A 26,848-nucleotide genomic window follows, 5' to 3' on the forward strand; every position below is an offset into this window, starting at 1 on the left:
CCACTGCAGAGGTGCTCCAGCCCTCCAAATGTTATCTGGTGAGACATCTTCCCAATATGAGCCACAAAGGTTTCACTTGTACAGCTTCATGATGTTTAAAGTCCCTTTTGTCAACCTTTCAAGGCTTCCCCCAAGTCCCGGGAAGATTCCACCCTCCCCACGTGCTTCTGCAGAGGTGCCACCCCGGGCTGGAGCTCTTGCAGCGATAAAACCTTTGCGTATCAGCGGGCAAAGCAACATCTTTTTCGGGGCGCAACCACGAGCCACTTGGCAGGTTGGTCAGATGTGAAATGAGCTCCTTACTGAAACTGGGGTTTGAATCTCAACCACGGATGGTCTAAAGCGTTGCAAGAATTCAGGGAGCAAACAACAGACTGAAGTCAATGAACACCACCGATTCTCACTGGGTTTGAAGCGTCAGCAGCGACTCCAGCACAGCACAACCCAAACCAGCCCCAACTGCTACTCACAAAACCACGTCTAGAAGACAAGACTCACCCAGAGGGAAGGAAAAAAGCGACAGTATAACGAGAAGTTTTCCGACCACTTTTCTCCATAAAATGGATGTCATTTGTCTTTTAACACTGAGAACTGAACTAAATACAGGCACAGAGAACAAAAAAAAAAATCATCTTTCAGAGAAAACACTTTTCACAATAGCAGCTTTTATTGAAAAGGCAGGTTTTGTTTCAAGTTTCATTAATCTGACATGTGGCTAACCAGAAATGGCAGCATTCCTTGGGTTTTCACAAGCTGCTCCTCAACCTCCGGGCGAACTTCACTACTGGCTCACATACACACTGTGTGCTTTCCGGGGAGGGAGCTGCTCAAAACAAACGCAGGTGAGGAGAAGCTGCTGCCAGAGAGGGAGATTCAGCCAACAGCCAAGTGCAGAATGCAACAGGTCTCACGCCACAAATTACCTACCGCCAAGCAGCTACAGCCCAAACGGGTGAATGCACACGGGGAGAGACGCAACCCAAAGCACGGCGACATGGGCAGGGGAGCCCGTCTGCTCCCAGCACTCCTACCGCCGAGGCACAAGCGCAACACGGGAGGACAGCACAGAAGCACCAGGAATAAACTGGGCCAAGTGACGTACACGTTAAATAACCGAGCGAATAATCTGTTAAAATTCCAGATGTACACAAATACATAGAAAAACCACTCTCCACAGGTAACCCCACGGCAGCTCCAGAGAACACATCTATTAAAAAAATAACCCAAACCACCATGTTTCCCACTTTCTCCTAGTGAAGGAATACATGCCGAAAAAGGAGTTACGTTTACAAAATTCAACCCAAAGGCAGCGTGTCCATCAGCCTGTACGCGCAGGGAGCAGGGCAACGCAGTCTGTTACAATGCTCTGTAGAAAAGACGGTAACCTTGGATACAGATTGCAAGGACGCGGGGCTTCGGCTGGCAGTGCAACATCCGAGAAGGTGCTGAATGAACAGTGAGTCAGTTTAATGACCAGGATATGCGGGATAATCCGCGCTCTGCAACGCCTTCATCGAGGGTATCTACGTGCCAAACGTCTGGTGTATTCCCATGACGTAAAGGTGTTCGTTTCCGAATGCTTTCTGCTTGCCACGAACACCGGGATCGTGCCTGCTGCTTTCCCTTCCGTAGGGAGCGAGCAAGCAGTAGTGTCATACTTCAGTAAGCTCTGCTGCAATTATAATTGTAAATGTTGATTCCTTATTTTTATGGGCCAAAAGACACGCTGGATCCATCTTCGAGAGGGAATTTACTTGCTTAACAAGTACAGGAAAAAATATCCCTGAAAAACACTTTTATGACAATATGGCTGGTATTGTATCTGAAATACTGGTTGCTTTAAGTTTCACATCGTGGCCTCTTTTATTAGCGGTGTTCTCTTTTGGTTAAAAAAAACCTCTATCTAGCTAAGTGTTCAGGAACCGTGGTAGAACCCACACTAACAATAAACTCTTTTCCCAGTACAGCATTTCATAAGCAGCAGCCTTTGCGTCAGCCAGATACGCAAAACCCCTCGAGACGTCCCCCTGCAAGCAGCAAGGCAGGCCTTGGCTTGGAGTCAGACAGCGCTTAAGCGCCTCTGCGATCTAGTACGCGCAAGCGAGCGCCGTCTGACCGCGCTGAGCAGAGCCCGCGCATCAGTGGGAACGCCCATGACGGGGGTGCGCGCAGCGGCCCCTGATGACGACCGAAAAGCTACCGTCCAAGGCGACAGTGCTGGCTGCTGCAGCTATTTCACACCTCGTACATGAAACGGAGAGCAAGCAACAAGTGACTGCCCATCTTCTGATGTTTACTGAGCAACAGAAAGCAGGCAGTCACTGTCGCACTTCTGAAAACCTGCCACTTGGTTAGCCTGAACTTGCGACTGGAGGCACAAGTTGCTTATTTTATGAACGAGCTAATTTCAGGCAGCAGGAAAATTTATTTTAATGTGTGTAAATAAGGGGCCAGACACCTACCCGTCCTATTAGCCAGGATTCTTTCATTCGGTGGAATTAATGGTTTAGTCTAACTAAGCTTATTTTTTTTTTTCTTTAATATGAAGCATCATTTTTGCTCGTTGTAATTTTTATTTTGGCCCATAGCCGCCGGTCAGCATCAGCTACTTACAGTGGAGGCAAGATTAACTTGGGAAAGCTGTTGATATCTTTGGAAAGACGGGAGATTTTCTAGAGATATGAGAAACAAAGAATTAAGGAACAAGTTGTACCTGATGGATATGCACCCCACCTCTTTCTCTGGAGACTGAGTAAGACTGTAGGGCTGCAAGGCTCTTAAAATAATGCTGTGAAGCTCCCACTAGGTTTAAGATTCTGTAATTAGCACTAAAGCTGATTGTATTGTCATCTGGCTCTTACATCAGAAGAGAGAATGGGGTACGTTCAGCGTATGGGTAGCATTCTGTGGTAGTGTATGACACTAAGCTCCTTCTGTCCAGATAGCTGTACCTGCCGTAAGCAACACAACAGCAGGTGTGCAATACCCTGCTTCAAAAAACAGCCTGCTTGAGAAGAGCATCTTCCACCTACAAATCCTCCAGCGTTAAATCACAGACTGCAGCAGGAGCGAAGGGCCGTCTTGTGCTGCCAGTTCCGAGTCACAGAAACACGTTGGTACAGATAGCACAGACTGCCCAAGTTACACGCAGGCATCCCATCAAGAAAAGGCTATTAAGGTACAAAAGAGTTTATATATATATACACACACACGCACAGAGCAGCAGACACGCTGTATCAGTGCAGTCCAGTTCTCAATAGTGGTGCAGCCACGTCCCTACCAAAGGGTGAGGAGAAACAAATCATACCTGTAGTTCAGGACAAGCCCAAGGAAGGAGTTTATCTCTATTTACAACAGAGCAGCAAAGCTTTAAAATCCAGCTGCCTGTCCTAAAGAATCCAGATACGAAAGGGAAAATCTCAACAAGTTTTCCAAGTCCTTATCCCCTGTACTAACCAGCTACACACGGGAAGACAGTATAATTTACACTACAGAACAGCAAAGTGTAAATATACAACGGCTCTCGCAGCCTCATTCCTTCAGTCAAGAACTCACTCTGCCCTGAAAGTTACTGCGCCTCATGCGTTGTAGGCATTGTAATAGTATAGCAGCAGATAATTAAAGAAAAACATCACAGCCCATATACCAAAATCATTAAAGAAAAGATTTGTTTGCAAATTCGTACTTCAAGTACTTAAGTGGTGACTTTTATGCAAATCAGTCTAGAATTTCAGTTTTTCTTGGAAGCCAGACACTGTCCTCTCTCAGAGGCTGGTCAGCAGACTGGTTTGTTACAAAGACAAACATCTTTCCTCTTGAGAAAGACTCAAATTCTGCATTTTTCGCCACACTACAAATTTTCTGCTTATTGAAACACCAGCCATTTCAAGTGAAACTCTACACGAGCGGTTTGTATGTGACAGTGGCTTTAACCTGTTACGGTACAAAACCCAAATCAAAATGTTTCGAACACTAACCACACCTCAAGCTTTTCCACTTACCCTCCCACACAATTTACCCCGTGTCCTGTATCAGTGGACCTGACAGTCCATCTGCAGTGCAACTGCATTCAGAGCAGGTCTGGCAGAATGAGACCCGGAGGCTTCGGCTCCACACAGTTGATCCAGAAGTTTGCACAGCTTGCATGGTACTGGTGCCCTCCATATGCGAGCTTGAAGTTGTCCGTTTCCGAGTTAAAGGCCTGGAATAACAAGGATGGAAACAAGCGTGACGGTCCCATCTACTCCAGGATCTGAAAGCGGAGTGGAAATGGGTACTGCATGGATGTTACCCCAGACCAGCACAGCGTGGTAGGACCCTCTCACTCTGAACAGACCCCCCAGTAAACAGGGTTTTATCTTCGTCTGCCAAGTGTTTGCAGGTGGACAAGAACTTCAGCCACCGCACCGGCTGGACGCTTCGCTGGCTACACCTCGTGTTAAGGAAGCCACCTGGTTAGCGTGCTCCCTGACCTGACACCGGCAGCTAACCCACCCCCCTGCACGCATCTCCCGGTTGTGCTACGTAGCCACGCAGGGTAAATGCTTGCTCTGCCAGCCAGCAGACAGATGCTGCATTTATTTCACTGGATCAGATTTTGCTGCAATTTAGGCAGGTGCAACTCTTGTTATTACTGTTATTTCAGGTTGAATTTGGTCTACTTTCCTCCGTTCATTGAATCTGCTTTACAACAGGCACTTCCGAACAGGGTGTGAAGCCAGGAACAAGCTTAAAACATCTCAGTGTTTGTTGCTAGTAGATACTTTCCAATGCTTCACAGCTACCTATTTAAAAAACTATTCTAACCCCGATCCCCACACCCTTGATTTCCTGCAGACATTTCTAAAAACACCATTGCCATATAGCCAAAAGTCAGTATTTGTAGCAAAAACACCCCTACGGTTCCCCCTCTCTTCTGCAACAGACACACAGGCAGCTACAAATTCAGAAACTCACTGCAGTGAATCTTCCACCACACAACAGAAGTAGCACAAAACCAGAAAGCTGTTCACAAGGTACAAGCATGCAGACAAGACAAAGGGGAGGCTCTAGAGCATGTTAGTTGATCAGATCAAGTGTTACGGTCACAAAAAATGACTAGAAGAAAAGGATTCATGGTTGGTACAATTAAGAATGAGAGCTGAAAGCCAATTAGCAGTTCAGCCTTTCACACTCAACTAAGAATGATTCTATAAAGAATATGTTTTTTACAGGTTCATACTTTTCTAGGAAGCTCTTCCAGAGGTTTCTCTTCTTTCTGAAATAACGTTGAAACCAAAAAGTCAGCAAAACTGCCGATATATGTTAATTGGTTGGCATTACTCTGCATACCCTGGGATCCCCTCCCAGCTCTGCTAACCCCAACAGTCCCCTCAGAGGTGCATTTCATAAAGGAAAAATCATCAAAAGATTTTTTTTTTAAATATATATATACTTTTCAAGTCTTAGTATCCCCGTTTCTTCTCCATTATGAACAATTCAACTCCGCCCTTCATCCACGTCTGTGTCAGATGCAAAGCCCAGCGAATACAGGGCACTGACCATTCAAGTCTCATCTACAGGTCGCATTTTGCCTTTGTGACTTCCAGTTACAAATTACAGCCATGCCATTTATTTTTAAACACACCCAAGACCTAAATGAAAGTCCAAACTGTAAATTAAAAATGAGTTTAATAGTAGAGGCCATTATACTTACTTTACTTCTTGAATCCACATTTAGGAGGCACACGCCACAGGCAAGATCTTGGGCATTTTTAATCCCTGGGCGCAGCATACAAGAAGAGAAATCCAGCGAGTTTTCATCTGGCTAAAGAAACAAGACAATGAAATTTAGGCCTTTTCAGTGACTGAAAAAGTTTCAGACATCATGATAAAAAGTGTCAATCGGGTTGCTACCGAGAGCCACAGTATCACACTGGGATGACATGGTACATTTTCTCCTAAACCGATACAATAATCAAAGTCATTAGTATGTGTCTGCAATCCTGCTATGCAATCCCCATCGGCATTTAATTTATAACACTCAAGCTCTTGAGAAAGGGTTAGGCTACAAAGGAAAGAATCCTGAAGTTCCACGTTCCCACATCAAAAAGGGAAGAAACTTCTGAGGAAAGAGCCCAGGCGGGAGCTACGTTTCAACTGTGGCGTTTTAAGAACGGGACGAAGACAAACAGTGGTATGTAACAGCTATTTGTGCAGCTGCAAGGAAACGCCATCGGCCAGCAGAGCTTTCACCAGGTCGTGTTTCAAGTGGTGTCTGCATCGGTGCTTATAGTCCTGAATTCCCTATTATTGCCTGATAAAAACAGGCAGTAGTTAGTCCTTCTGCAGGTTTTTCTGAAGCTAGAATAAGGCACAGCAGTACAAAATGGGTTTATTAAGGTTAACCAAACCACAGAAGAATTAAAGTCACCAGCCACACAGGTTAAAGTGAAGCAAAGCTTGGGAAAATAAACCTGCAAGTAAGTAATGAATGAATATAGTCACTTTTCTGGTACACAACCTTACATTCAACCACCGGGTAAATGATAATTTAAAACTTTGCATAAGGGTGGTATGAAACTGTTGAAGTTTTGCTTGAAGACAGCAGAGCAAATAAAAACAATGGCAAGAAACACGAGAAGCCTAAAAAAATGGTGTGATCCTAGAACACGTGTACTCTCAATCCCCACCCTGGGTATGCTGATCACGCTCCCCTGCTGAATGGCTGGAGAATAATTGGAATCTTGAGAAAAACCACCCTTTAATCTTTAAGTAGATCAATCAAATTAATAAAGGCACTCTAATATTTGTTTACCAAATGCGTGAGTGAAGCAAATGAGAAGGTCATCTGTAATTTGCAGTGAAAAACCACAAGGCAGTGCATAAAATTACCTTGTAACAAAATCCTTTAAAAGATAAGAATTAACCTTTCCAGGCACATGCCTCTGAGCTAGAATACTTCTCTGCTTAATCGGCACTTTGGCATCATTTGGAATCTGTGACTGCAGCATGAGGGGAAGAAGGTATGGGTTCCACGCTGTCCAGTGACCCAGGTGGAGAAGAGAAACAGAAAGGGATGATTTTGAAGACACAGGGACAGGTTGCCCAGAGAAGCTGTGGATCCCCCATCCCTGGAAGTGTCCAAGGCCAGGCTGGATGAGGCTTGGAGCAACCTGGTCTAGTGGAAGGTGTCCCTGCCCATGGCAGGGGGGTTGGAACTAGATGGGCTTTAAGGTCCCTTCCAACCCAAACCGTTCTGTGATTCTAAAAGCTACAGGAGTCCTTGTCTCTTGGGGACCTTCAGAGTGTTATTCGTAGCTCCCAGTATGTCTAAAATTGATCCGGACTGCTGCAGCTTGGAGAACACGTCGCCAAGCTTTGGACTTTAAGGTAATCCCTGTAATCTTCCAAGGAAAAGCACTTTAAGAACTAAATTTTAATCCACTTGCTTACATCAGGGGAGGATTCTGATAGCTTTTTAGATTGTTACTATCAACAGAGCCAGAGTTCAAAGAGATGAATCCCAGTCTGTCAACTTCAGCTGCCAAGCAGTAAAACATTAAAGTATAAATTTCCTATCACGACAGGCTTTGTATAACACAGGACATAACCAAAAATATCTGCTTACCACCACTGTTTGTACTGGAGAGGTTTAACGTGTGCAAAGAGGGACTGACCGTTGATCGTACCTACATTACGGGGAACGACAGCGAGCTGAAGATGGCTATTTCAAGCACAAACCAAGTACTCTGGGCCTTACTTACAAACGAGTGTTGACTGGGGAGCAAAAATCTTTAGTGGCCATAGCTGCATTGCATGGAAGCCACAGATTAAAAAGTTTAGTGAACACATAACCATGGAAACAATCTACTTATTGATGCTTGATGTGACGTACTGATAGGAAGAGCTAAGGACTCCTTAGGTATACACTGAGCTGAAGGGTTCCATTATGCAAGATGATACCAAGCACCTACAGATGATTCTCTGAAAATATGAGTTTTACCAAGGTTAAATAAAGTAATTTTGCACACTATTTCCTGCAACATACACACACACAAAGTGCACGGTATTTAATGGCAAGGTGTTATATTTTAGCCTTTTAATTGTGTGTGTTGTGTACAAATGTGCCCTTCTATTTCCCAATTCTTTTGCAGACCCTTCCCATGGGGTGCTCCTTCTCTTAACCGCCACCCCTCAGACAGCCCCTCACCATCTCTCCTCCTAACACTCGCCCAGTTACGCAGCAAGCTCTCAAGCTCCTACCAGACTGTCTCAGAGCAGTGGAGCTTTTTCTGGCAGTTCTATTCAGAGGCAGAAAAGCTATTTAGTCTGCAGCAGGAACCAAAACAAACTGAGGCCTTTCCAAACGCAGAGGGAAAAGAAAACAGTGTCGCTACAGGGTGTGCTCCTGTATTGTGAGCATTCAAACTAACTGCAGGGATATTTCAAAGACAAGGTATGTCCACACCATTCTGGCTTCATCAAAGGGCTTATTTAAATTTTACTTGATTTCCCTCACTGCAGAGGTCTGCAGACACACAGGGTATCACCTAAATCATTAAGACACCAAGTAAGATAACATCATGTTTGGACATAACGAACAGTTTTCTTGCAGGAAGCTTTAAACTGGATATCACAAAGAAGTGCATTTCCATTTTGCAAGAGAAAAATACAAACTCTAAAGTTAGCACACCCCGTGAAGTCACTTTACATATAATTATGACTTTTTTTAGCAAAGACACAGTTTATTTTTGCTCTTACCGTTAAAGCAGCAAGTGACATGAAGCTTATTAGGTTGTTCCACACTTTATCAATATCCTTCAGCAGCTGCTGGAGTTTCTCACTACAAACAGCAGTTGCTTTGATACCCAGCTCGACTCTCTTTGTTACTCTGTAGACTTCCACAACCCCTGTTGACAGAAAACAGAGTGGAGGAGTGCAGAGAATTCACCGCAAGCACAGGCTGCGGAAGCCTTGACTCAAACAGCACGCAGAAGGTGGCCATGGGTGGTTATGTCAGAGTAGCAGTTACACTCATTTAGCAGAAGAGTTGTTTGTTAGTCCGGTGCAGGCACAGATTAAGCTAAAAATTAATACCGTTTTGGAAAGAAAAAGCAGAGAACTTTCAGTGTAACAGACATGGTAAATTAAAACATACCCAGTAAATATTCCATGCCTTGAGCAGACTGGATGACTTCAGTGCAAACAGATGAACTACTTATTCCATTTAAGGTGTCATTTGCTTTCTTTATGACCTGGTGGAAATTAATTTCATAAAATGGTGGTGTTATCTACCTTAAAATAATTATTATTTGTCCCCAGCAGAAACCATTATACAAAAAAGGAGGGAAATTAAATAAGGAATAATTGCCACACTCCATTACATGTTTTTATACAATTATGCTATGCTGTAACTGTAAGTAGATCAGGGGAAAAGCATGAACATTTAAATCCTTAATGTATTCCCCCAAATATTTTCATAACCAAAATAATAGTTGTAAGAGTATGCATGTGTTGCTATCTAGTTTAATATCCGCATTCACAGATTTGACTGTCTAATACTCAAATGCAAAGCAGACATTTTAAGGAAAACTAATATGGCTGTGAAACTCTGACACCCACTACCAGAAAATTAATGGCTACTCTGCACAGCACCTTGAAGAAGCCCACTTCTCAGAAAGCACCCAAGAGCCAGGAGCTGGTATCAGTGCCCCAACCAACGTGCCTTACTGGGCACCCAGAACACAGGACCACCAAATTAACTTGTTAACTCGAACATTTAAGCAAAAGCCAAACTCATCACGAATGACAGGGTGGTTAGTACAGGATTTGTAACTGAGAAGGTAACGCTTCTGCTGTGTGACGGCTTTTGGTTCCAAAACTGTAATCCCCTTGGGCTGACTCACAGCCTCTCTATGCCTGTATGGTCCTAAACCTTGGATGAGGTGGTACCTACGGGACGTAAAGACCACACACTTACTTGCAGGGCACTCTCCAAGCATCTCTGCCATTCGTATGCATACCTCTCACTTTCCTGTGTGAAAGAAAAGGACAGTCTGAATTTTGTTCCTACAGACACTTCCCTTTCTCCTATCACAGCAGACACACATAGACAGGTATTTGAAAAGATCTGCTCATTTGCAGATGAGCTGTGGAAACTTTTAACATACCTATTCCTAATTTTTCCCCCACTCTTTAAATCATCTGTTCTCAACTGAACTCTAAAATTTGATTTCTAGGAGTTAGAGCTAGTTTCAAAAGGAAGCACATATATGAATAGGTTAAAAGTTTGCATGGCACATACCTCCTCCCGACACGTTGTTACAGGTCTGCTGTTCTAGAAATGGGGGTTAGCAGAATTTAATCTCAGTCCTTCTACCATCTAGTCTCAGTATGAGCAAGATAAATAACTACCGCACAGCCAAAAAAGTTAAGCCATTTCCCAAAGCCAATGGTCTCAGTGCCAAAGCTGGGATTAGATTTAAATTGTAACTAATTTCCAGTTACAAGCTTAGACTGCAAGGTCAAGGGATTCTGACTGACTTTCAGACAACAACATTTTTTTTCTCCACTTTACAAGGCTTCCAAAACAGGAAAGAAGAAACTGCCTTTGTGAGCAGTTTCCAGTAAAAACATCTAACTTGACCCAGATGCCACCTTAGAATCATACCCCAAATTCGAATCGCTGAAGTCCCAAAGAGTTGGGACACAGAACACCCTTGGTATCACACTGGTGGAAGTCACTGCCAATTTGCTCGTATTCCAGATAACTCCTTACCTCAACTTCCCCAGTCAGGTCTTTGTATTTGTCTCTGATGACAGGCAAAGCAGGCTTCTCACTGAGAGTATTTGAACGATCTCTAAATGGCTGTTCCAAGACTGGTAAAGGTGAAGAGCGACTTATTTCTCGGTCACCTAGGCTCAAGCTCCTTTTATGAGACCCTGAGAAGTTCGGATATAAAGAAGTTAGCTTTTTACTCTTAAAGGCACGCAACAGAAATCAATGCGAAGATTCAGCTTGTTTCCAGTAGCCTTTGGAACAATCCTCATTGGCTCATTTATAATTTGATTAGAAAAATTAGCCTTTGATAAGCACATGCATTATGGGTTTGTCCACCCTGAGCAGGCTTACCTTGCACGGACAGGTCAAAGGTAGCCAGTTCACTCCTGATCATTTCCTCACTAGATTTCACCTTGCCTTGGGAAGTCGCCACCAAGAAGTCAAACTTGCTGATTTTTGGCTTTTCACTTTGGAATTCTCCAAAGTCATCCGTGGATTCTCTTTGCAGTTCAGAAGAGAGATCACTAGCGAGGAAATCTGCCTCATGATCTCTCTCAGCTGCTGCTGCACCCTGTGCTTCTGATGAAGGTCTTGCAAAATCACCAAAGTCTCCAATGTCATCATCACTTGGACGGCTGGGTATCGGTCCAGAGTCTTTAAAGTTTGCAAAGGCTGCAAAGGAAACATCCTGCAAAGCATCCTCGCCAGAAAAGGTTGTCACTTTGGAAACTGTTGTCATGGTAATGTTTTCTGAACTGCCAAACAACGTCTCCTTCTTCTGAAGAACAGAAGTAGCCGCAGAAGATCCACTTCCTGGAGACTGGACAAAGGAGGAGAGCTTCTTGCCCTGCTGAATGTCGTCTTTGTCAGACCAGTCATAGCTTGCCAGGCTGCTCACTGCAGACCCACTGTTATAGCTTCCAAATGGGGCACATTTTAAGTCATCTATATCTGAGAAAAACAAACCCCTACAATTAGAAGCTGCAGTTCGAACGTTAATCGCTCTACACCATATAAAAACAACAGCAACTTGCTAAGGGTCTTGAAGAACTGCAAGAACAAACACGGTGAATTGTTGTTTCAATGAAGTTTAAACTAGAGTTTGCACAAAAATAAGCTGAAAAATATCTAGGCATTTTATACAAGAATTTGTCCACTTAATAAAGGCGAGCCTTGACCTTTGAATATTGTCTGATATTTTAAGTTGGAAGTCACCAGCCTGCTACGGGGAGTGAAGAAACACTAAGAAAATACATGTTTCCAGGCAGTGCAGACTGCACAGATCCCCAGTTCACTTTTCTTATGCTGGCTGCAGAATCTACAATCAAAATGTAAACATTAGCAACTCAAACATCTTATCGCTTTATTTCATCTTATCAAAACCAGCCACGCAGAAGACTGGCCTAACTTTTCTGTTCCCTCCGATAAAGTATTAATACGCTTTAATTTTATATTCATGCTTTGACGCAAATAATGTATAAAAATGTGCTGCAAGAACGTTTGAAAAAATAGAAAACCTGCTTAAGGTTATCACAGCTACTGCAGTGCCGCACGGCTGACTCGTCAAACTTACAGGTGCCAGGAACGACGTGAATATTGCGAAGATTGTGTCTTAGCTTTTACAAACTACATTTTCAGTTAAGTATCGAGCAAATCCAATTATTTTGCAGAAAGCTGCAAACATTTATACTCACCTGGCAATTATATGGGCCAATAGGTTCTTCTCCCTGCCATCAGCAGGTATGAGATATAGCCTGGTTGCTTACATCTGAGCCAGCAAAGGAGCCTGCACAGTGACCAGGGTCTGCTGGGCTTTGTCCGCTACTCATTCAACTGATCTTTCACGTTTAGTCTGAGACTGATCCACAGCGAAGGCACAGAGAGCCAGGGGCTGGGTAGTTTTCATTAAAGCACTAGGAAAAAAAAAGCCCTACTCTACTACATTTGGCATTTGTTTTCCAGCATTAACAATTGTCAGTTTGGATTAAGACATTCAGCCGCTGCGCAGTGCCTAAGGTCACGCAGGCTCGAGGTAAAGCAAACCCAAACCAGATGATACATTCTCTTAGCATTGTTTTAGCCGAGACTCTGCTGATAAACATTAGTTTTAACTGGCTGGCAAGCAGTAACAGCAACTTGGTTTAATACAGCTAGGGTGGGAACACGCTGACTTTCCAGCTGCCCTCTTTATTCAATCCAGCCTAAGGATTAAGCCATTTTAACAAAACATTTCTGCCTTCAAGTATTCATTTTACTGGAAGGGGAGAGCACACTATGCTTTAGGCTGCTTTTCAGGCATGACTCGCACACATAGCTAATGAAAAAGTCCAAGAAATATACAATTTCACGATAGAGTTCAATGGTTACTACAATAAAGCCAAAAGGCCCTTTGCAATGGGTCAGCGAGGCATGGTCAGTCATCTATCCGATCATCCTAAGGGATCCAGTGCTCCTGCAGCTGCTCCATTTGCACATGACAGCATCTCAGTAGCAAACGTTACCACCTTGCACATGCACAGCAAGGTTTCAAAGTGCCACTCGAATATTAAATTCGCAAAGCAAGCAGTTTACAGAAGGGTAAACAGACGAGAGATGAAATCACCTGCTCAGGGCAAACCTGAATAGAAAGAAGGCTCTGAGGTGAAAAGGAGCTGACTTGCAAGGGATCAGCAATTTATCACCAGAAACCACACCTTGTGCTCTCAAATACACGGTTTTGTTTAAAGAAGTTAAATGAAAGCTTCACTAGCATTAAAGAGAGTGCCAGAATAACCTACAAAACGTTAGCCAACTGTAATTAAACCTGGAATCTTGAAAATACCACAGTGTACTAGGCAACCTCCTTTTTTTTTTTTTTTTTAAACTGTGTTGACTCCAAAAAGATTTAAGCACTGCTATTGTTTCGGTGTTCACCAGGAAACGAAAAGAGTGATGTGAAGATCTGCAGAATCTATTGTGAATTATTTCTTTGATAACTGGTAAGAGTTTGAGCTGCAAACATGTCCTAAAAGAGCAGGTCAGCCTACTCCTCCTGAGCTGATCCTGGCTCAGGGACAGGCAGAACCAGCAGCAGGATTCGATGGGAATCCTCAGCTCCCCATGCTTCACCTACAGTCAGTGGGTCACAGCAGGGAAGGCAGAGCAGTGTTTTAATTATTCACAAACCAAGATTCAAGGTTCTCTACGTGAATTCATGCAGACATGAAACCCATCTGCAGAGGTGTAAGAGCTGAGGTGACATGTTCAATTCTGTACATTTTATTTATTTGGATAGTTACCAAAGGATTACTCTGATGAATAAACTTTCTGAAATACTGTGTGCAGAGACAAAGTGTTTACAGCTAAAGCAGTTCTAAACCAACTCACTGAAAAGTATGAAAAATAAGAATCTATCTGTCCATAGTCCAAAGTAAACTACCTTTTATAAGAATTTTTATTCTGTTGCAAAATCCCACCATTTGCTGTGCCATGCGTTGCACTTCATAGAATCATTTGCCACAGGTTAGATGTTTTTGAATAGAGGAGGTAAAATCACGACTTTCCTAGCACTTCTGCTGCATAATGGAGAGAGGCGCTTTCCCCCCCCAGGTAGCAGAGCAACTTGCCACCAGCCTAATAAGCGAAGCAGGAATTTACACATGAAAAGCACTTCTTGGCTCACCCTAGAGAACCCTTCATGATGTGGCTATCTATTATTGGCAAAAAGATTGTTGTATTAAGCAGTGTTAAGAGCTGCTCCTCCAACAGCCTTTTTCTTAAAGGCCACAGATAGGTTTAATGAATAAAAAAGCAGCAGTCACAACGCTGCAGTTAAAGCCGCTGATGTAATAAAAGCTTCACTGTGCTGGTATGGCAATTCTAAATTTAAAAAGATGCATGTGTATCAATAATATTTTTTTTTTCAAAGCAAGAGATGATTAAGTGGAAGGAAAATTAATTACTTCTAACTAAGCATTGCACTTGGTGAAGACAGATGCGATGGAGCTACCACCATTTCCTCCTGGAGAACACTTTTGGTAAGAACACAATCCGAGTGGATGAGAAGCATCAGATTCTACCAAGAAATGAGCAAGGACTGAATTTGTTCAGTACTCTAGGAAAATGCTTTGGTTTGAGGATATGCAATCTTTCATTGAAAGGTTAAAAGTGATTTCTTAGCATTTTTTGGAGAGCATACAGTAAATTCCCTGTTGAACCAGGGCAAATCTTGAATTGATCACGCATTAGAATTCCTACCACAAGAGATGTATCAATAGATTTCAGTGAAATATATTGTCATAAAATAGTATTCCTCAATAATCTCAGCAGCAATTCTGTGGTGTCTTTCAAAAATGACACAAGAGATTTGAGTTCAGCTTTTTTTAGAAAAATCCAGCAGCTCTTACTCCCAGTGGAGGTAAAGCCACAAGTCACCAGCACCATCAGCTTTGCACTGGTGGGACCATGAAACACACCCCAGATTAAAGACACTGGACAGAGATTCTCACATCACTTACAGATGGGGGCAGCGTGGGACAGGTGTCTGTAAAAATCATAAGTCAGATCCACTCAAATATCACATAACCACACCTTTTTCTCCTTAAAATATTTTCTAGTGGGTCAGAAATGGAAAAAGTGATCTTTGTGGTGTCACACTGGAGCGCAGTAAGTTTCCAAAAGCATTAGAAGCCAAACCCAATTTGTCTTCCTTCCAAAGCAAAAGGTTTGAACCATTTACCATTTCCTTTCCAGGCATTCTGAACTACCAGAACCATAGTCCAACCGGCCCGGGGGGCAGCTACACGCCAGCCATGGTGGAGAAGAGGCAAAGCAGCAGCTGCCAAGGAACGTACTGGAGAAGACTGACGGAAATACAGTTAAAACACTGTTTCCCAGTGTTATCTCGTCTATGGAAAAACTTGACATCCTTCATTTGAGCCAACTATAACAATTTATTTCAACTACCGAGGATTAAGTTATGGCTGGAGGCAATTTACAAGCTGGAGCCTTCAATGTCAATAGCTGAATCAATTAAGGAAAACCCTGGACGGCGTTAGTGATATTCTAAAGAAAACCAAAAAAGACAGTCCAGAAGGTGGTAATATATTTGGTGATTTTAACCAACATAGGAGCCTTTCGAGTTTTTCTGTTTCAGTTTATATTAAATCCTGATGAATAAATATAGCTCGTGTCATTTTCTGGTTGTTAGGGTGAGGCAGGTGGTAGCTAGTTCTGTTCTAGCAGAACAGCATCAACGCACCAGAACCAGAACCGTTACACCCACAACACCACCAGCAGCCTGAGCAAGGAGCCCGGGGCTGGGACGGGGACAGACACCACCCTCCTGACCGCTTCCAGCAGGAAAGGCAGAGAGGCAACTGGAAGTATACAGAGGATGTACGCACTGCTGCTCTCTGTGTCAGGCCTGTCAGCAATCAGAAGCATTCAAAGCCCATTTCTCAGCTGGTGAAGCCTGGAATGGTGTTAATGATGAGGGAGTTTGTTCAATTTACTTTTGCTGAAGAATGGTGGTGCCTGGCAGTGCCAAGGTGGAAACCATCAAGAATGCTGACTGTAAGACAAATTAAAATGAAGGGGAAGGGAGAGAAAAGCCTTCAAACCTTGTGGAATTAAAGAATTTGCTAATTATTTTTTAATTATCATGATAAACAACATTTCAGAGCACAATAAAGACCCCCGAGCTTGCAGTGGAAGCAGAGGGGGCTCAGCTCAGTCCTGCAGAAGCCCAGGGCAGCCGCTGGAAGGTGTTCAGAGAACACCAACGCGCCCGCCGCTGTCGGAGGCCTTGTCAGGGTAAGGAAGTGGTGTTGAGCTCTTCCATTTCCAGAATTATCCTAAATGAGAGCAAGTGAGTAAATCTGACTGTCAAGTCTGGACAAAAATGTAATAGAGTAGAGTCATAAACATTACTCTCCCTCCTCCAGGTATGAGATTAGCTGAACAAACACTAAAAGCACAAGCCCTGCAGAATTAAGTGTCTCAGGTTTATGTTCCAGCCGTCAGTTCAAAAAGCTTTAGGGCTAGGTACAACCTACTGCTTCTTTAGAACGAAAAAGTGGGGGGTGTTTGGTGGTTCTGGGTTTTTTTTTCCTTTTTAAGTCTCTCAAGACTGGTGTAAAGAAGATAAAACATTCTGGTTTCTGGTCTGGCTTTTGCTCTTGTGGCAAAGAACCCTAAACCCCTGTTTGTGCTGGCGTAATGCTTTAGCTTTATTCCACATCTCAATTATTTTTAGCTTTTTACCTTGTCTGCTAATTTGACATTAATCCCAAACTGTTAGTGGCCCAGGATTTGGAGGAATTTGAAGTGACATAATTACGTGACACAAATTTGCAGCTGTCATTCACGTTTAGAAGTTTCAATATTTAGTAAGACAGAGCTTCCCAAACCGAAAAAGGAAGCAGGGCCCTTCACTCTGGGGCACCAATTAACTCACTCTAGATTAGCTAAATAAATTAAATAAATATCAGAACATTGTTTAATGGGCTCCTACTCATAAAGGCACAGAGCGCAACACATTTTCCACTTGGTCCCTTTCACAAAGGCTGGCAGCAGGGAATGATGAGGAGACAACGGGACAGAGAAAAGGTTATTTGTCTCAGTCTTAACTACCCTCAAAACCAACCCACAGAAACAACCCTGCCATCCACACGTTTCCGCTATTCAATCCTTCTCAAAACCTGCTCTTTTGAAAAACGTTATTTTCAAACGTTTTTGAACACTGAGGCTGACACGTAAAGTTTCAGGAGCACACAGGGAAAAAGGTCAAAGCGTTGGAAGAGGAGAAAGAAGCTCACCCACACGCTGCTCTTGCAAGAGAAAGGCATCCACCGGCTTAAGGGGATACCATAACTTTAAACTTGGTATTTTTCAGGAAAAGGAGACACATTGCTGGTTTGCAACAAATCACACACATCCTCACGTTTTCAAAATATGTCAAGATAGTATTTATTAACACAGCAGGACTTACAGGTCACAAAAGATAGTGGTACACAGGAGCTCGTAAGGGCGTTATCAGAATAAAGCATGCAGGTCAGTACTTGCAGAAGAGAGATATCAAAGCAGATCTGAGAAGGCACATTCACACAGAAAATGTTTAGTGGAAATCAGACATTAGAAAAGCAGCAAAAAACCTGAAGTTGATTAAAATATACAGAGATCTCCAATAATGCCAGAGAAAAAGGTACTGTACAGATTTGTAAGTGCAGCAAATGGATAACCCTTTGAGAATACCCGGGCGAGGGTATGCTCCCGCTGCAACGTTTGGCAGGATGCAGAACACACCAGGTTCAGGTAACATGACTAGGTGCTAATTAAAATGCTTTCAGTCTTGGAGTGAAACGTAAATTTGGTTTAAAAGAAGGAGCCTGGTTGAAACTAACAGCATGCATCCAGTGCTCAAAGGGTTATACGAAGTAAATGCAAGAAAAATCAGGCAACATTAGTATTATCTACCTTCCACACAGAATTATAGCAAAGTTTAAAGAGACAGTATTCCCTTTGGAGAGAGCAAAACTGAAAAGCTTTCTTCCCTCAGAGACCAAAGTCTGTCGTATGGGAGGCAACTCAACCATTTCTTTCTAACTCGCAGCGTAAGCAACCTACCTGCCCATAGCTGGAAGCTATGCAACATGACATCTCAAGAGCCAAAGGACAGACCTCTGTATCGCTACGTCAGCCAAGTCACATCATTTATCAGCACCTCTGTCCCGCTGCTGTTTCACTGCAGACAGTACACGGTGCTTGCAAACACACAGTTCCCAATGACTAGTCCCCGTTTCTCAGCAGTGAGGATAACAAAGGGATACTGTCCCTTTTTGACATTTACAGATCAAAGAAAATTAAGAGGGGAGGGGAAAAAAAAAATCCGCTTTTTAACTTTGTGTAAACTGAAAAAAAGGACTTAAATATCAGCAGTTCATAGCTTGAAATGCATCAAACACACATAAAGGAACACATGAGCACAGAAGGATTCGTAACAGATCATCCAGAGCGCACACCGCTACGAAATCCAAACAGAGTTCAATGGAGTCAAACTCTCCCTGTGGAAAAACATCTAGCTTGGCACCATAGGAGAATACAGCCTTGTTTAAATTCAAGAAAAATAGCTTTTAATTAATACTTCAGAGTTCTGAAGTTTAGCAACAAGCACATGATTGGCTAACCCCTTTAAACAAACCAAAAAAGTCTTTCCTGCCACAAATGGCAATTATTAATCACCAATTCCCATGGCAAAAACTCACATCCCGTAAAGAGCTACAGAAGTCAAACTACCACCAAAAGAGGCTAGAAAAATATTAGGAAAAAGTGATTTCAAAACTAAAGTAAACATTCAAGAATACACTGTAGGTGCTACGTATTTGACAGCTCACTCAACCTGGAATTTTACCAAGTGGTAATATGAAAATTAAATGTCTTTGCTAATAAATTATTCCTGATATTTTGTACCCTGTTATAGAGTATCTTCCATGTCAAAGTTGCCAACTCGGTTCTCTCTCCTATTTAAAAATATCGTATAATGCAAAATTACAGTACTGCATATTTTTCTCTACCCATACCTGCAAAGAAGGAAGAAATATTTCATGTGGAAATAACCAATTCTTGCAGTAACAGCGTTTACGTTTACAGTTCGTATGCTCTCCCCTGCCCAGAACAGCCTTTAACTGCATAACGCTTGTCACTAGAACACAGTAACTGTTCCTCTGTTATTGAAGGCCACAGAAAGTTTAACTCCATCTCACCTTCCCATCTACATATGACAAGACAAAGCAGGACACTTGGGAAATCTGTCTGATATGCGATCAGACGGGAGATGCTCAATTCACTCTCTTGGGAGGGAGTACGTTCATAAAGGGAGGATGAAAGAAGGTAAAAACCTGATAAAAGTTCCATGGTTTTAAATTTAGGTCCAAGAGTTACTGATCATGATACTAACACAGGCCCTTTGCACAGTTACTTCAATGAGGGTTTTAACTCTAAAAGAGTGTTTGCGATACTTCCACTTGCAGTCCTGCAAAATGCTGGCGACACAGATGAAGCCCCACCAGAATGGGAATATACTAGTGTTGTTGATCAGACAGCTTTTCATTAACAGCACAAATTAGTGTTCTGCCTACCCTTTTAGAAGCGCAGAGCGGGTTAAGTCCCCAAGCCAAATGCTTTGTTGAAACCAAGAGATTACGGTGAGACACTCTGCCATTCATCTCGCTAACACAAAGGGAGTGACATTGTTTGTATTAGAAAATTTCCCACTCGAATCCCTTGAGTGCCAATAGCTAACAGGTACCAGTAATACGACGTTGGCAAATCTCAAAAATAAACTCGCATGTTGAGTTCAAACTGCTCAATCTATTGACAGTTTTCTAAGACAAAAATAAACACTGCCCTGCTAAGGGGCTGTTGGCGAGCAGGTGCACAGATCTGGAAGTCTTTCACTACTGAAAGACTAGTGCATAATACTGTTATTTAGCACACAGAAGAACACTGACATCTCCATCACCTACGTTACCAGAGCAATCTAACCAGTTCCTCACCTGCTGCTGGTGGATGCTGTCCACTAACTGTTGGCAAATCCAAAGAGCTATCAGACATGACATGCTTAAGATCTCCTCCCACATCAGCCAGTTTCATGTCAAACTGAACAGACAACGCATCTTCCGAATCTTCCTTGCCGACACTGCTGCCGCCAATGGAAGGGAGATCCAGAGACTTCACTGATGCAGAGTCTTCTTTGGCCTGCTTGAAAGCTGCGACTTTGTCCACCAGGGACTTATCCGTGCCAGCGCACACAGAAGAAAACTTGTTAGAGTGAAAGTCGGCAAAATCATCATCGCTCTTCGCTGAAGAAAGCGTGTTGTCCTTCGCCTCCTCAAAGCCTGCTCCAGAGCCTTCCAGAGAAAGCTGTTTGAAGATGTCGTACTTGGTGGGCGTAGCAGCAGTGGCAGAACTCGGCCCACTCTTCACCGTGCTGGCAGACGAGCCAGGCTGAGGAACAGGGCCGGCCTCTAGCTTAAGTGCATTGTATTTGTCATCTGGTTTTTGTTCAGAAAATCCACTGCTATTGTTGAAAGCCATAAAATCTGCAAAGTCATCTTGTCCACTGGCTGATGCACAATTAGAAAATTCCCCAAAAAGGTTGAACTCCCCAAAGTCATCAGCTAAGCTTGAACTTTTGCTGGGTGCCGGCTGGGCAGTGGTAGATGGAAGGGGTGGTGGAGGAAAGGAGCCTGATTTTGAGGTGTTAAATGCAGGTGGAAAGGATGGCTGCTTGATTTCTCCAGTAGAGGAAAAGAGATCCAAGTCTGCTAGATTCAAAGAGGTCTTTGCTTGCGTTGGCTGCTTTGATGGAACTGGCAGAGAAGGGAAGGATGTAGGGGAAGTTTTGTCTTTTGTAGGGGGCTCTAATGGTGAGATACTGTCAGCGGTTTTAAAATCCGTGAAACCATCATCGGTTCCTGCAGGCTTGAATTCTGCCAGGTTATCTCCTGAGAATAAAAGCAATGGAAAAACAGTAAGACACTGTGGAGACAACAAATGCATCACACTCACTCCATGCAAGCAAGCAGATTATCACATGCAGCGTCAGAAGCTTCTATGCAAACTGTTTAAATTAAGATCTTGGGATGCATGTAGAACTGCAAACTCAACTTCTGTGAGCCACGCAAGTTTCAAGGTCAGCGATTCTAATATTCCTTCCTGTAAACACTTAAGTCCTTCAAGTAGCCTCAAAGCGTGAAGCCTTCCCTTTACACTGAGTTAATATCAAATCAAACCATGATCAGTAGATTCAAAACGTGATCAGGACTGTCTCATTCAGCTTCCACATAAGGTCCTTCTCCCACCTCATCCCTCCCATATTTGCCAAGCAATGACTGTAATACTGGATTTCACTTATGCCAATATAGTATTTGTCTCATTTTAAGCTATCATGTTTTCCTCTGTCAGGTTCCCCTACACGTACAAAAGTGTTAAGTGATTAGAACTTCAGTCAATGTAGTAACTCGGGCATCTCCTAGCTTTTGTTAAGTCTGATTACAATTTTGGTGGGAAGGTTGGAGACAGACTTTCACATGACAATCAGCATGATTAATCGTAAGATGTGCGGACCTACAGTTCAACTGCACACTGCAACATACATGCAGAATGTACGATAGTAACTATGCAAGGATTAGAACTGAAAACTGAATAAACATTAGGTAACAATATTTTCATTGAATTTACATTAAATATTTTGGTGTACTGATTTTATAAGTTTCTTCCTGCTCATGTACAATTTTTTTTACATAAAGCAATTTCTTTTGAACATGAAAAAAGTTGTTTAACCCATTCACCAGCATGTACGTACTCAGATTACTTGTAACTTTAAAGTATTGGTGCATACGTTGAGACAAGTGACCAAGAAATAGATTTTGTGCTGTTTTAGAGTACACCATTAACATTTAATTCTTAAGCTACCACACAGCGTCATACAGCCGTTTAACCAAGAGTTAAAAGGAAACTCTATAATAGTAGTAAAGGAGCATGACTATACCTGATAGACTCCTCCATCCTCCCTCCCCTCCAAATCAATTCACTTGGCCCAGCAACAATACAAATATCCATGAAACTGCTATTCATCAAAACTGAAACATCACAGCACATCACAACTTACTGATGAATTGCAAACTTTTCCATTTGAAACGTAAGCTGGTGAAAGGGTTAAGAGTGGTCAGACCTGGAGAGCAGGCAAATACAGTAATTTTCTGTATTATAGAACATGTACGGAAAGAAATTAAATGTTATTTCATTTCATTGCACACAATCCTGAAGAGGTACTGAACATGGAAACCTCACAAAACATAACAGGAGTTTCTGAAACTCAGCATCTGAAAAAAAAGAATTCAGTCTTTGACAAGTAAGGAATAGGAGTGAATGCAGATAAGCAATTCCATCCTGAAGATGTCTTCTAATAATGAGACAAAATGCTGGGTATACCATAGCTCTGTGGAAGCCAGGTTAAGTTAGTAATACGTTTACCTTCTGATCTGGCTGCTGACAGTATACAGAAGTTTTCCCCTGTCTGATTAAAAAGATGAGATCACCACTTCTATTGCATAAAGGAGTTTGACACAGACCATGGAATGGTTCTGGAAAAGGCTTAGGGGGACTCTGCTTTTGTGATCACACAGATGTTGCAGCTCAGATGCCATCCAGGTTTTGCTTTTCGCCAGTCAAAACCAGTTAAATACAAATTTCAAGATAAGTGATCAGATCTATTTTTAGAGCACCGGAGACCACAACACTTAAATTCTGCCCTAACAACAGAAAAAAGTTGCAATTTTGTCTAGAAGCATCTTACTGTGTCTTCTAAGAATACACGACACTTTTAACTGAGAGTCATTTAATTAAAATGAACAAATTCCAGCTATGTTGTTATTTTAAAATAAACCTCAGAAGCATCCAAAAGCGATGCCAATCGTCTAGAAATATAATTTGTAGATTGTTCCAATAGTTTATGACACTTTTTTCAGGATACTTGTTGCTAAGTCGTTTAGGGGAGCAGAAGCACCATTACTGTAGAATTATAGCAATGGAAATTCTGCAGCTTATAAAAATAATAATGAAAACATGCTAAAACAGGCTCCAAAACAGGCTCCATCATGCTTACCTAAGTATTTGCTCTCTGATGGTTGCTCTAATTCACGGAAAGCACTATACTTGTCTCCATACTCTAGTAAACATGAGAAAAGGAATACAATTACATAAAGATATTAAGAATTCATACAATCGGTTCTATACTGACATAATTGCTCTGATTTTTAAAAATATTAGTGTTTCATCAGTGCAAAAAACAAGACATAGGAAATACTGCAAAATAAATTGCTGATATTTTTCCTTTACCTCCAAAAGTAGCTGTACTTTCAGAAGGCTTCTCAGCTGCGATTCCTTTAAACACAGCATACTTATCAGTTGAGGAGAGTGTCTTATTACCTGGGAGCGGCATTAGTAAAGAAGGAACACTAAAACCAGAAGAGATAAAAGCAAAGTTCCTTAATTTACCCATAAGAAATCTACATTTACAGGTTTTATTTAAAGGAGCCTCCTGTTATGACTACACAGTTTGGGTCACTAAACCACTAAAAGCTTGTACCCTAAAGAGGTCTTAATCAAGAACACGACGTAAACTACCTGAATATCTATTAAAAATGAGAGCACGTAAACAGGCAGCTAGGTAACAGAGGGGTGAATTTGCACTTGATCTCACCTAATCATATTTCTTTAGGCCGGAAGTTAATTTTCACCCTCCTTGATTTTAATTTCCAAAACTTGAACAAAACACTCCAGAACATTAGAACATGACACCACAGGAATTCTTAGCCCAGGAAATAATAAGCACACAGACACAGCACAGCAATCACTGCTGTTTAATTTATCACTTGGCCCAGGGCAGCGTAAGAACAATTCTCCCGGACAGAACTAGATATAGTAAAGAGTTAATGGCAAGAGATTTTGCCAGCTCCACACTTTCAGCTTACCTAGTTTGGATTATATTTCATTACATATTGCAAAATTAAGGGAATGAATGGAACTACTGTTCAAAAGGAAGGAAAGGATAACTTGGAATTTGTCAGTGTGAATCAGCAAGTTTAGGTAGCTGCCTAATCAACAAACTAAGGATTAGTCCACACAGTTACACAAGCAAATCTTTTTGCACATAAACACACTCTACTTTATAGAGTAAAACTGCCATAATAACCTAGCACCATGTTAGCAACTGCGGTAAGATGAAGACGACGTTCTGCGAGAGCTTCGCTTGCCCTCCACACAAGCCCCCTTATCAGGCCTTGGCAGCTTTACAGAACAACATCCTTTACATATGAATGATGCATTTTACCTCCAGTTCATGTCATTCAATACTATGCACATTGAAAACATGAATGAATTTCTATGGCATTCTTTGGCCTGAAGCAAGAATTTTTCTAGAGCCATTTAAATCTCCTTATCAGCAGCCTACAAGCAACATACAAACCCAGCACTTGCACACACGTGCTAATGATGGTCTGTGATGCTTGCAGACAGACAGCGCAATGTCAAAAAAAATACAGCTTATGGTAATATAATTAAATTTCACATCACTGCAAAACAGGCTATTAGATATGCAATCTTGGCAGATGTAATGGTTAATCATCTGTATGCTACAGATGGCTTTTTTTAAAATAAAGCTCCATAAGCAAATAGATTATAGCTCACTGTAACGTTCTGTTCAAGACCAAATGCTTTTACAACTGAATCAAGAGAACTGCTGCAGTGAAAAAGAAACCCCCCCCCCTTTTTTTTTTTTTAAATGATCCCCTACTTCCCATTGTGGAATTAACAGACAATGCTTCTGTTAGAACTTCCAGTACCAGAATAGTTTGTTTAATGAAACAGACCATCTTCAGATACACCTGGCATTGACACATGTGGCAAAACTGAATTTCTTCCACAGGACACTGTTAGGCACGGCGTAACAGAACCACTTGGTTTAGTATCCCCAGCTGACGTCGCCGTTGAGGAAGCAACTGGTAATCGCTGCTAACCTGGAAAGCACTAGTCCTGTTTGCAACCAAGAACCATCAGTTCAACACCCAGAAAACACGTGTCTGCTACTAGACACCTGGGGGGTACGTAAAAATCTGCCATGTCCAGTAAAAGGAAACAACAGTGAGGTTTTGTAATCACAGGACTCTGGAAGATTAATTGCAAACTCTCAGCAGGAGTGAATGTGCTTACTTATTTCGTTCTACAAAATTTGCTCAAGCTGAAATCACATTTTGGCAGTCTCCAAAATGAAAAGCCAAGATTGCTGAAGTCTGAATGAGATTTCAATTGAGATTTATAGTCAGTTATCAAAAGTTTAAGTACTGGCCAGTGAAACAATAGACATAACAAACCCCCTGTCCACAGAAATTCTCAGTCATTTAAGAGTACGATGTCAGGCTCTTTGCATGAATTTTGGGATACATATTCAGAGCGTGAAGAAAGACCTTAGGGTTAGCAAATAGTTTGTATAAACTCCAGCAAACATGGGGTCATACTTTAACTGGAAGCATGCAGCACTAAATGCAGAACTCCTCTGTCCCAGTGTGTTTTTTCTGAAGAGCTTTATGTAAGGTTTTCATCTGAACGCACAGCATGAAGTAACTTTCAACTGCCTGTGCAATAGTATAAACACTTGAAAACCTCTCCCCACCCCTTGTAAATGCAATTTACCCCAGCATGATGACTAGAATGCTAAAGAGTGGCCAACCACCTATGGCACATCAAATGTCATTTTTGATTCAGAAAGCCTAATTGTAGTTGTAACAACCTTCAAAAGAAACTGTCAGAGTAAAAGTCAGGTGACACAAGAAAATTACAGGCTAGAAAGCTACCCACAAAAGAGAAAAATATTTAATTTCTCAAGAGTTCTAAAGTACTGAATGAGTGGAAATCAAAGATCTGCTACCTGCTCCGGTGCTGTGAACTGGTTGCTTTGGAGGAGCCAGCTACATCCCCTTGGAAATCGGTGAAAGAGTCATCTAGTGAGCCAGACTTTGAAGCATCTTGAAACTCCTGGAAGTCATCCTCTTCTGGTTTTACCACCTGAATTACAAACAACATATAAATTGCTATACTGTTGCCTTTTCAAATTGTCAGGCAGCACAAAAGCAGTTCAGAGCAGCGTGATGGACTTAAAAGGGGGAAAAAAAAAAAAGGAAAAAGAAGGAAAAAGACCTTTCAATACTAACATGCAAAATTAGCATGGCCAGTGTTTCCTCTTCCCCTGCACCTCACCCAACTCAAAACACACACAAGGTGTACGGGATTACAAGTAGTATGCATGAAGAACAGGTGAATAAGGAACGCTACTGCTTTCACATTAAACGTATTATTGATCATAGCCAAGTAATCTTTCAATGCAGGACAAATACTAATAATTTAAATCAATAATTTCAAATCAATACACACAGCAAAGGCACCAGAAGAAATATTTTCCAGAGATGAACCTGCAAATAGCATAATTTATCCCCCACATGATTTAAAGTGTTGTAAACCAAAGGTTTCCATAGTTTCCAGCTTCTCCTG

General features: G+C 42.1%; 1 protein-coding gene across 1 annotated transcript in view; it reads right to left on the bottom strand.

Annotated features, from left to right (window-relative positions):
- Positions 1–4,069: 4,069 nt before the first annotated feature.
- Positions 4,070–26,848, bottom strand: part of SYNRG (synergin, gamma) — a 34,678-nt gene continuing 11,899 nt past the window's right edge. Inside the window, exons 11-22 of the mRNA XM_010147492.1 lie at positions 26,229–26,365; positions 23,642–23,760; positions 23,409–23,471; positions 20,296–21,246; positions 11,114–11,713; positions 10,760–10,923; positions 9,962–10,015; positions 9,140–9,236; positions 8,743–8,891; positions 5,696–5,806; positions 5,222–5,257; positions 4,070–4,201 (exon numbers count right to left, since the gene is read on the bottom strand). Coding sequence (XP_010145794.1) covers positions 4,070–4,201; positions 5,222–5,257; positions 5,696–5,806; positions 8,743–8,891; positions 9,140–9,236; positions 9,962–10,015; positions 10,760–10,923; positions 11,114–11,713; positions 20,296–21,246; positions 23,409–23,471; positions 23,642–23,760; positions 26,229–26,365 — 2,613 coding nt within the window. The remainder of the gene's footprint in view (positions 4,202–5,221; positions 5,258–5,695; positions 5,807–8,742; positions 8,892–9,139; positions 9,237–9,961; positions 10,016–10,759; positions 10,924–11,113; positions 11,714–20,295; positions 21,247–23,408; positions 23,472–23,641; positions 23,761–26,228; positions 26,366–26,848) is intronic.

The sequence above is a fragment of the Eurypyga helias genome, unplaced genomic scaffold (assembly GCF_000690775.1).
Source record: "Eurypyga helias isolate BGI_N326 unplaced genomic scaffold, ASM69077v1 scaffold1212, whole genome shotgun sequence".
In the NCBI taxonomy this organism is placed as follows: Eukaryota; Metazoa; Chordata; class Aves; order Eurypygiformes; family Eurypygidae; genus Eurypyga; species Eurypyga helias.